The 11,410-nt window shown below is 37.0% G+C and overlaps 4 protein-coding genes across 5 annotated transcripts; 2 read left to right on the top strand and 2 right to left on the bottom strand.

The window, feature by feature from the left end:
* The first annotated feature begins 1,384 nt into the window (after positions 1-1,384).
* On the top strand, positions 1,385-2,099 carry LOC106327676 (protein RALF-like 24). The gene has a single exon (XM_013765898.1). The coding sequence runs from the start codon at positions 1,423-1,425 to the stop codon at positions 1,876-1,878; it is 456 nt and encodes a 151-aa protein (XP_013621352.1). The 5' UTR covers positions 1,385-1,422; the 3' UTR covers positions 1,879-2,099.
* Positions 2,100-2,476: 377 nt separating this feature from the next.
* Positions 2,477-3,510, bottom strand: LOC106323462 (adenosylhomocysteinase 2-like; the record flags this gene model as incomplete). The annotated part of the gene is made up of 1 exon (XM_013761581.1): positions 2,477-3,510. A coding segment is annotated over one exon (768 nt), but the record flags the coding sequence as incomplete, so codon positions are not given.
* A 3,333-nt stretch (positions 3,511-6,843) lies between these two features.
* LOC106323036 (RNA-binding protein 38) lies at positions 6,844-7,719 on the top strand. 2 transcript variants are annotated; one of them, XM_013761199.1, is made up of 4 exons: positions 6,847-7,082; positions 7,168-7,300; positions 7,382-7,409; positions 7,538-7,719. In XM_013761199.1, the coding sequence occupies exons 1-4, from the start codon at positions 6,921-6,923 to the stop codon at positions 7,608-7,610; spliced, it is 396 nt and encodes a 131-aa protein (XP_013616653.1). In that variant the 5' UTR covers positions 6,847-6,920; the 3' UTR covers positions 7,611-7,719. The 2 variants fall into 2 exon arrangements, with proteins under 2 accessions (XP_013616652.1, XP_013616653.1); XM_013761198.1 differs by having other exon boundaries at positions 6,844-7,082; positions 7,168-7,409.
* Positions 7,720-8,143: 424 nt separating this feature from the next.
* LOC106323035 (protein YLS9-like) lies at positions 8,144-9,069 on the bottom strand. Its single transcript, XM_013761196.1, has one exon. The coding sequence runs from the start codon at positions 8,926-8,928 to the stop codon at positions 8,287-8,289; it is 642 nt and encodes a 213-aa protein (XP_013616650.1). The 5' UTR covers positions 8,929-9,069; the 3' UTR covers positions 8,144-8,286.
* Positions 9,070-11,410: the final 2,341 nt, after the last annotated feature.

The following is an 11,410-nucleotide window of genomic DNA, read 5'->3' as shown; positions in this document are numbered from 1 at the left end:
CTTCCTGGGCAGGTACTATGTGAGGGATCCCTACTACGGATGCTCTTAGGATGTTGAGTTGATTTTATGATAGGGAAAATGCTTTTATAGGTTTATTTTCAAAATTTGTTACCTGTTGTTGACATGTTCAATAAACTGATATCAATAGATAATCCATTGCCTAGTTCAAGCTATGAAGCTGCATGTGTAGAGCTGATATATTCCCTTGAGGCCTTGACTCCCCTAAAGTCCTATGAGATATTTTGTACCATCTTAAAGTTATAAAACCTAACTCGCACCACTTGTAGTACTATCAATAGGAGAAAACTGCGACGGGCAATTGGTTTGCTATGTTAAAATTTTATGGCTTTCTGATTTAAAATAAATGGACACATTATTTATATGTTATCTATGTCCAATTTTTATTTTGATGTGATCCTTAACATGTTAATATGTCCGCTTGAGCGAATGGCTTAATGGCCCATCATAAACCAAATCCACAACCTGTCCATAACTTGTTCTACACGATATTGTAATTGGATCTACACAAGTGTACTACAAAATCAAATCCTAAAATGTGTTTAAACATTATGTTCATAATAAAATAGTGAACCTTCATATATATATATATATATATATATATATATATAAATTATCAGTTTTCAGCATACAAAAAGCCCAAAGCTTTGACACTATAGTATTTATTTACTTTTGCTAGCAAGAGGAAAAACAAACATTTCTTCCGTCTCTCATTCCTTCTTATCCGAGCAAATGATTCTGTGATTTACTTTATTTTCCTATTAAGATACCAAAGATTCATTCACAAAGAAAAATATGCCAATGAAAAAGCCCTGCTGAAAATGGTAACTTTCAAAGTTGATGATATTGCATTATTATGATTTTTTATCTTTTGTTTTAAACAATGAAGTGAATCAACTGATGCTTTGGTGTGAAGCGAAACATAAAGCTGAGCATGTGGGTCAATGAAAACAGCTCATCAAGATATAGTTGGGTTGTTGAACTTGTTAGGTGGCAATAACACCAACGCCTTAATTATCTCTTTACTCAAAGCCCCACATATTAATCATAATAAGTAACCCTCTAGATTATTAGTATATTTTTGTTCCATACGAATTTAAAAAAAAAAACTGAACTATTGGGTTATTTTAATAATCTCACTGCATAAACATCTTGTTTTAATAAATGTTCTCTTCTATAACGATCTAAAAAGAAAGTTTAGGATATTAAACAAATATTTATATTATAGTTGAAAAGGAAAACAACAAATTAATCATGAATTCAACACAGGGAACGAAGTGTTTGTTAGTGGACCACAATAACTAAGAAAATTGGAGAGAATTCCACTGAAATAATATAATATATATATGTGTGTATATTTGATTAATTAAATACTTGACGTTACAGTTCAGAGTTCAGACTTAGATGCTACCTATATCTCAACCGACCGGTTTAACCACAAGAGCTAGCTACTTGGGAGTTGTAACGCAGCGATCACCACATCTACCAAAACTTTCCCACACCGACATGTCGAGATCCTTAGCTCTCGTTTACTTATCCGTACTTTTCCTTCAGACCCATCTCTCGATCGCCGTCGAGGCTACAGTTTCGTCGGTCACTAAAGAAGTCGACGCAATGCTCGACCGGAACGGCGTAATCGGGGAAGAAGGAGAGGAGATGATGCCATCGGAGATAAGCCGGAGAGTAATGATGATGCGGAAACAGTACATAAGCTACGGAACGCTAAAGAGAGACATGGTTCCTTGTCAGAAACCTGGTGCTTCCTACTACGCTTGTCGCTCAGGACAAGCCAATTCTTACAGCCGAGGATGCAACGTCATTACAAGGTGTGCTAGAGACACTAGCGACACCAAGACCTGAAAACATTTTTTTCCGCTTACCTTTAAAATGCGGTTCTTGATTATGAGTTTGATATGGTCTCTCTAAGGATGAGCAAGGCAAGTTCAACAGTATCTCTTTTGTAATGTTGTTGTTTACAACAGAAGGATTATATAGTTTTTATGTAATCAATGGTGAAATAACTGACTAGAATTGTTAAGTGGATTGATAGATGGAAGATCGATAAAGTTGAAGTTCTTAAAGCTTGTTTTAGGGATTCATGGACCAAAGTCAGAAATTTCTGTTTGTGAATAATTAAAATGGTTCTTATGGGAGAATTAGATTTCTAGATTGAATTGAGACCTTTGTTGACTGGAGACGACTAGCAATTGAGATGAATACATATGCTGCAAAATAACTTGTTTCTATCTTTGAATTAGAAAGCTTGGTTTGGTCGTTCTTGCAAGTTCAAGAATTAGGTTCTCTCCATCAAACTAATAGAGTTTCAGCTGAGTCTTGAGTTTATAATTATGGATGTCTTTTTGGATGATGTTTAAAAGTTTTCAATAGTTTTATGAGATTTTGATAACTCTTGAATCATTTTAAAAAAACTATAAACAATCAAAAATAAGCCTAACCATAGTGTAAAACATAATTTAATTATCTTGAGATTATATAAAATTAAAAAGGAAAAACAAAACAAAACATAAAACAGCCTCTCAAAACCAAAGAACAACAACCCCTTATTGATGCCAATATTTGATCAACTTCATAAGAAGACCAATATCTCATATTTCCCCAACCACCAGACCCGAACCAACTCAAACAATTGTCATTTGGATTATAACCAAATGGTAAAATCATAAAACCATACGAAGAACCATAGCTTGATCCTTTTTTTTCTTCTCAGTACCTGTAGCTAACAGGCTTGTAGGGACCTTCAACGGGTATGCTAACGTAGTCAGATTGGTCCTTGGTGAGCTTGGTGAGTCTAGCACCTAGCTTGCCCAAGTGAAGTGCAGCAACCTTCTCATCCAAGTGTTTAGGCAAAACATATACCTTCTTCTCATACTTCCCACTTGACTTCTCGTTCCAGAGCTCAAGCTGTGCAATCACCTGGTTGGTGAACGAGCAAGACATCACGAAACTCGGGTGTCCAGTGGCACATCCCAAGTTCATCAGACGACCCTCGGCTAACACAATGATTCCTGATTTGGTGTCAGGGAACACCCACCTATCAGTCTGTGGCTTGATGGTGATGCGTTTCACACCAGGGTAAGTCTCAAGCCCTTGCATGTCGATTTCATTGTCAAAGTGACCAATGTTGCAGACGATGGCGTTGTTCTTCATCTTCCTCATGTGGTCGACCATGATGATGTCTTTGTTTCCAGTGGTGGTGCAAAAGATGTCAGCTTCAGAGACGACGTCCTCAAGGGTTAGAACTTGAAGGCCTTCCATGAGAGCCTGAAGGGCACAGATTGGATCGATCTCAGTCACGATCACACGTGCACCAGCGGTTTTCATGGCAGCAGCACAACCCTTTCCGACATCACCGTAACCGCAGATAACAGCGACCTTTCCGGCGATCATGACATCGGTGGCTCTCATGAGACCGTCAGGGAGTGAGTGACGACATCCATACAAGTTGTCAAACTGCAAGCGAGTCAAAGTCAATCATCAGTAATAACACATAGAGAGATACAACTACATCCTAATGAAAGAAAAAAGCGAGGCATTTGTCAAATTCAGCATTTAAGAATCTTGTCGAGCAAGAAACTGGAGAAAGAATCAAAACCTTCCGAACAGATCGAGGTGGTGAATTTACGTCTCTCGAGTTCCAAGCCTATTGCAAGAGTCAAGGGATACAGCGACATCTAACAGCTCCGTACTCACCACAACAGAACGGAGTCGTAGAGAGACGTAATAGGACATTAATGGAGATGACAAGAAGCATTATGAAGCATATGAAAGTGCCAAATTGGTTGTGGGGTGAGGTAGTCAGACATTCAACATACTTGATCAACCGGGTAGCAACAAGAACCTTGAAAACACAGACTCCATACGAGAGTCTTAAGAAGAAGAAGCCAAACGTGGGTCACTTACGTGTTTTCGGTTGTGTCTGCTACGCAAAAACTGAAGCTCCTCATCTAAAGAAACTAGACGATAGATCTCGAGTGTTGGTGCATCTTGGTGTTGAACCAGGAACAAAAGCTTATCGCTTATTTGACCCAAAGGTGCGCAGAGCGGTCGTCAGTAGGGATGTTGTTTTCGATGAACTCAGGAGCTGGGAATGGGAAACAAAAGGAAAGGAAGCAACAGGAGATCAGAGTTTGATCACATACCCGAGTCTTGATGGTGAGAATGAAAGAATTGCGACTGAAGAAGCCGCTAACGATGATGAAGCAATCAAGGATTCAGCTAACGATGATTTTATTATTAAAGAGGAAACCTATAGCGATGAAGATGACGAGCCAACAGAAGAACAACCTTCTCTGAGAATATCAACTAGGGAAACAACACGTCCGAGTTACTTGGATGACTATGTTCTGTTCCTCGAAGAGCTTGAGACAGAACATATTCTTTTGCTTGTCAATGAGGAGCCATGGGATTGGAACGAAGCAAAAGTCGAGAGAGTCTGGAGAGAGGCATGCGAAGACGAACTCTCTTCGATAAGAAAAAACAAAACATGGACTCTTGTCGATCTCCCTGATGGTTGCAAGGCGATGGGTTTAAAATGGGTTTTCAAAATCAAACGGAATGCAGATGGAACCATAAAGAAGTATAAGGCAAGGCTCGTAGCTAAAGGCTACGTACAGCGTCACGGCATAGACTTTGAGGAAGTCTTTGCTCCTGTGGCAAGGATAGAAACGGTTCGAGTTATTATAGCGTTGGCAGCATCAAACGGGTGGGAAATACATCATCTAGATGTAAAAACCGCGTTTCTAGATGGAGATCTATTAGAAGAAGTATATGTCTCGCAGCCTGAGGGATTCAAGGTTAAAGGGAGTGAGAACAAGGTTTATAGGTTACACAAGGCTCTCTATGGACTCCGGCAAGCGCCAAGAGCCTGAAACATTAAGTTGAAGTCAATACTTAAGGAGCTTAGTTTCGTGAAGTGTTCTAAAGAACCGTCTCTCTTTAGAAAGCAAGCGAAGGATTGTCTTTTGTTGGTTGCAGTATATGTTGACGACCTGCTCGTTACAGGTACTAATCTAGACGTTATTCAAGAGTTCAAGAGGGAGATGGCGATGAAATTTGAAATGAGTGACTTGGGGAAGCTTACGTACTATCTTGGGATCGAAGTGATCCAAACTACAGAAGGTATCTTCTTGAATCAAGAGAGATATGCGACAAGAATCTTGGAGGAAGCAGGAATGTGGGGATGCAATGCTGTTCATGTTCCTATGGATCAAGGGCTCAAGTTGTCAAAAGCCGATGAAGAAGAAGGAGTCAACGAAAAGGAGTTCAGAAGAAACATCGGCTGCCTTCGTTATCTGATACATACTAGGCCTGATCTTGCACAGTCTGTGGGAGTCCTAAGCCGGTATATGCACGACCCCAAGACTTCACACGGAGCCGCGCTAAAATAAGTTCTACGTTATCTCCGCGACACTTGTTCACTCGGGCTGCACTTCAAGCGTGGAAACAAGAAAGGAATCATTGGCTACAGCGATAGTAGTTACAATGCAGACCCTGATGATGGTAGAAGCACGATTGGACACGTTTTTTATTTGGATGAGTGCCCTGTTACCTGGTGTTCTCAAAAGCAAGAGGTTGTTGCATTATCCTCTTGTGAAGCAGAGTTCATGGCGGCGACGGAGACAACTAAACATGCCTTGTGGCTACAAGAACTACTTGAAGAGATCATGAACAGAGGAGCTCAGAAAGCAGTCATTCGTATTGACAATAAATCTGCGATCGCGCTCTCTAAGAATCCGGTGTTTCACGGGAGGAGCAAGCATATTCACACAAGGTTTCATTTCATAAGAGAGTGTGTAGAAGATGGATTGGTGGACTTGGAATTTGTGGCTGGTAGAGTCCAGAAAGCTGATATTCTAACTAAAGCACTTGGTAGGGTGGATTGTGGCTGGTAGAGTCCAGAAAGTTGATATTCAGACTAAAGCACTTGGTAGGATCGAGTTCAAAGAGATGAGGGATCTCATTGGAGTTCAAGATGTGAAGGATGGTGAGTTCAAGCTTAAGGGGGAGAATGTTGACTTAGCTTGAACATAGCTTGGTTTATAAGCTATCCTAATGAGTTTAGGAATATTGATAGTTATCCATAAGATATGTTTCCTAATGAGTTTATGAGTTTATATGAGTTATATAAGGAGATGTCAATCTTGTGGCATAACTTGTGACTTGTGAGTTTAGAGAAAAAGCTTTTAGTTGAGTTTAAGCTATAATAAAGTGAGTCTTTATATTTGGATCTTGAGAGTATATGATTTCAATAGCAGTCTAGAGTGGTGAAGAAAGTGACTGGTTGACGGCTTTGTTTTTTTTTTTGTCTTCGTTTGCCTCTTTCTTATTTAAATCTTGCACTTGTAAACTGTTAAGAAGCAGTTACTTTTAATTACTTTCTTTAACGTTTAATCCCAAAATAAAGATGGACTTTAATCGGTCAATGCTATTTTTAATTAGAATTTACCATATTATTGAATAAAGAATAAAAGGATAAAATTAAGAATTTAATATCGAGAATTCTATGATTATTATATTATCAAATTAAGTTTTATTTGTCTAACTGTCAGAATAAGATATAATCATGATATATCTTCATCTTATCTATATAAATCCCAAAAGTCTATTATATTGTTTTGAAATTCAGACTTTTGGTTAACTTAACAAGGTTATATATTTTAGCAACAAAAAAACTTTTAAAACTTATTCAATTTAGTTTTTCAATATTTATATATTTTATAGTATGGTATACATGTAATTGAACGATATGTTGCTATCTCTTCATACATGCTTATCCACATCATTATTTTTGCCTATATCTTCTTCTTATAAAGAGATTTGTGTTACAAAAACTTATCACATTCTCTAATCTCTTCTACGACTCTCCACTAATTTTTCTAGCCATGTCTCTACCAAACGATATAGAGACAAAGATATATGTTGCGGGTTTGCCTTGGATCACAAAAACTGAAAGCCTTCGGAATTACTTTGAACAATTTGGAGAAATTGTTTATGCAAATGTTGTTTGTGATAGAGCAACCAAACGATCAAAGGGTTTCGGATTTGTAAGTATCAAAACATTATGTAACATGTAGAGTAATTACTGGTAGAAATTATTCTTTAATCATGAGTTTGAGTTAATATTCTCAGATCACGTTTAAAGAAGCTGAATCTGCAAATAGAGCTTGCGAGGATCCGAATCCGACTATAGACGGACGAAAGACCAATTGCAAACTTGCTTATCTTGGTGCTAGGGTTCACAATAATCAATCAAACAAAAACGGTTTAGTCTCAATTTTCCCCAATTTGATTAATTGTTTGCAGCGATACTTTCACGTTATAATAGTTGTTCTCGTAACCGCAGGTCTAGCTATTTGTGTATTACCCTACTGGTATTTGCTCATTCTTCTTCATCTGTCAAAATATTTCTTTTAACAACCAAAATTGATCATTATTTCAAGAATTTGTGTGTACTTTTTTGCATGAAACTAATATAAGTTTATGGTTTTTCCATATTCAGGAACCAGTATTATTGGCAGTATTATCAGCAGTATTACCAACATTACCCTTGGTTTAGCACCTATCCGTATTAAACGCAATCTCAATCATGAGATATATAGAGCTTCTTGTTCTGTTACATTATCATAGTCAATTTGGTTTAATTTTTCTGACTTTATATTGGTAAAATTTATTTATTATGCATCTACAGAATTGTTTCTCCTCTGTTTTAGCTGAAACATAGTATCATTTATGCCATAAAAAGACTAGTTTAAGAGCATAAAAGAATCTATTCTTGCAAGAACGCCTTCCTTAAACTGCAATATGCTTTGGTTCCATGAATCTTTTGCGCCGCTCGTATCTGTTGAAAATAATATAAGACTAGAAGAGGGAAAAGCACTTTATTAGATTCTTCGGGAAAGTAGAGTCAATATATTTAAAAAGAAGGGTAAATGATTTCAAGAAGCACACACAATATATGGACCCAACCATCTGAAAACTGTATGCGTCAAGCTTGAAAAAGATACAACCACCATGCATTATTGAAGAAAAGTGGGGGAAATTAATCAGGTGAATTGCTTGGTCAATTGGGCAAATACATTGCAACAAAAGATGTGCTATGTTTTTGTTAGCATGCATCAAAAGAGTATAGTTTATATAATTATAGATAAACAGTTTAATATATCTTTACAAGTAGTACTAATGACCAGCACAAAAATACAGTGAAAGAAACTATAGTATATATCTATGGTTGATTATTCAATATATGTCTCATATATCTGTTGAGCAACGAGTCCCCTGTATTGAACCTAATGGAGAAGTGGTCATGTTCGGTCCAAAAGCCACTAGTGCAACACAATTCACATTAAACCGGTATGCGCCAGAGACAAATGTCCCAATCTTCCACCTTAGCTTCCCGTCCATCTTCATACCGATGATTACTCTACCGGCTGACCGATCACGAACCATTTGATAACCAAAGGACTGAGCAACCGGAAGCTCAGTCCCTTGGAGAAACGCTGTTAAAAGATTGATTTCCTCGTGAGATTGATAGAAAGGCGGTAGAGAAGCCTCTGATGTTATTTGTTGTCCTCTATATGCTGCGTATACGAGTAGCTTGTCGTAGTATATTCCTACTTTTTTGTTAGGGTTTTTGGAGAAGATAGTGAGCTGGATTGAGGAGTTGAGGGGATGAGTGGTGGAGGAGGAGACATTGAGGGTGTAGATATCGGCTTCCGTGAGGGAGAACTCGGGTTTCGCGGGATGGAGGATGAGCCAGATGAGGAAGATGATGAGGAGAAGGCCACTGAAGAAAGTAGAGAACGTGAAGAATAGTTTCTTGCGACGGTTGTTGATGTTAATCCCTCCTTTCTTGGCGCAATGTTTTGGAGAAGTTTCAGATATTTTAGACATTTTATGAGGGAGAGAGGGATAGAATTAAGAAAGAGAGGAGGTGAAGGTGTTAAATAAAGGGAGAAGTAATGGAATAGAAAGCTATAGCACTTTTTTTTTTGGGTCGAACAGAAAGCTATAGCACTTAAGCGGCAATTATCTTTGTCTTTAAAATGCTTTTATGACTTGAGAGGTTACTTGTGACCTGTGATGGTGTGAAAAGATTAACCTTTGGACTAACAGATGAATGGACTGTGTTTTCTTTTTCCTTTTTAATATAATTTGTGTGAACGTTTTAGTTACTTATATTATTAAACATGCTGGACTAGTTAAGGCAAACAAGCAAATTATCAATGAAGGTAACACACTAACACATTGTGTGACTTTAAAACGTTTTCTTTTTCTTGCACACTTGGGTGAGTGCATGGTAACTTTTTTCTTCTTTTTGGGATATATGAATGGTAAAATTTGTGAGATCATGCAAAGTTAAAAGAAAAAACCTCGTGAAAAAATAAGAAACAGATATAATAAATCCAAAAGACCTAGCTAAGCTGTACAGCAAGTATAAAATCTATTTTTATTTGACTTGTTATCTTTAAAATGTCTTTGTTTTAGTCTTTCTTTAGAGAAAAAGAAAAATTACAGTACACTACAATAATAATGTGATTTAGACTTTAGCTCTACAACCGGTAAAAAGCGCCTTGAAATCTTATAGAAATCTGGTCCAAACTTCCATGGCAATATTGTAAACAATATATTTTTTTAATTTAATAAAATAAGAACTCTTTATTAAATATTCTTATTCACATGAATATACACATAAGAAGAGCATGCCTAAGAGCATAATTATCGTAAGTCTTTAAGTTGGATCTCTTAACGTAATATAAGATACGATCTCTTAGGTTTTAACTAAAAAACTAAGAAACATCTCTTAAATAAGAGACTATATCTTATTACGATAAGAGATTCACCTTAAAAGACCGGCAATAAACATGTTCTCATGTTACTTATTTATAGTATGTGAATGACGGCGTCGAAGATCCTTTCCTTGGAATAAACCGTTATATGCTTATCCTGCTCGGTTTGCAGTATTTTTTTTGCCCAATCAGTTTGTAGTATTTGCATGAAACAGGCGCCACGTATTATTTTCTTATTTTAAATTTATATACTATAAAACTAGTACGAGTACAAGAATCAACACCTCAAATTGCTTTATAAACTTTCATCCTATGAAAAGCTTAGTTGTTTTCCTTCCACAAAAGCAGCTTTTCCACATTTATTTTATAATAGTTGGACATCTTTTATTATATAAATAAAAAGAGCATCAAACTAGAGGAATGTATTGAACAATATCCCTTACTTATTTCTTAGCTTAAGTTTCATATATATTTTTGGTTATTATGTGAAAGATTGGAGACTAACCAAAGTTTTAGTGTTATAAATCTGTATCATCATTCAAATTAAAAACTAGCAGACCACAGTCTGTGAGTTTTTTTTTTTAATAATTCAGGTATCCGGATTTCTCACTTAGTCCGACTATCCTACCGCATCCAATCGGAACTGGCGAAGAAGGTCCTGAAAACCAAACGGAAACCATATTAAATCCGCTGTGGCCGGGGTTCGAATTCGTGATGGCAGACATCTCAGCTGAGGTTCTTTTACCACCAGACCACGAGGCCCGGTTGGTCTGTGAGTTGTAATAAAAGACTACTACTGGATAAGCAGAGTAGAAAAACTGTCTAAATGTGTTAATGTCATAGACGACATGAAGAATCAAATATATAATTGGCCTTTTAAGAGAAGAAAGTTTTAATTTGTAGAGAGAAAAAGAAGGAAATAAAAGCCGTGGGGAGCATCTCAATCATTTCAATATTTCATGGAGGCTTTCTGTGTCTTTATGTAGTCGTGCCTTTTACGTTAAGGAAAGATAGAGCAACTCGTGTATGCATCCAAATTTCTTTAGATGTCATGTCACAGTTACCTTTTAGTTTTTAAATAAAGGTTTCTATTACTCTCGTAGACATATACTTATGAAAACATTGTTCACCAAGTAAGCTGATCATTAACCTCAGTCTCTTAGCTTTCTTTGACTAAGAAACGGTTCTTACCATTTTTTAGATTTTAACTAAGAAAAGTTAAGAACCGTCTCTTAAATAAGAGATATAAAAACCGTCTCTTATCCGAAAAATGTAAAAAAAACAAAAAAAAAATGTCAAATCATGAGTTAAAAATCCGACTAAGAGACCGGGGTTAATGATGCCCTTACAATTCTACGGAAAACTAAGACAATGATTATCCCATAAAACCCTTAATGGGTTTCTTAAATTTTTTTTTTTAATTTTTTTTTCTTGGTTAAAAAAAAATTAAAAAAATGCACCAACCGCGGGCCGCCACGTGTCAGTGGAGCCCGCGAAAAGTCCAACACCCCAACAATAGTCGATCCTTAATCTGGGCTTTCTGCGACCGGTTTTTTCCTTCTTGTGCCCCCTCCCCCCCCCCCCCC

The sequence above is a fragment of the Brassica oleracea genome, chromosome C2 (genome assembly GCF_000695525.1).
Source record: "Brassica oleracea var. oleracea cultivar TO1000 chromosome C2, BOL, whole genome shotgun sequence".
In the NCBI taxonomy this organism is placed as follows: domain Eukaryota; kingdom Viridiplantae; phylum Streptophyta; class Magnoliopsida; order Brassicales; family Brassicaceae; genus Brassica; species Brassica oleracea.
Note: the sequence above shows the minus strand (reverse complement) of the source record. Positions and strands in the feature narration are given on the sequence as shown.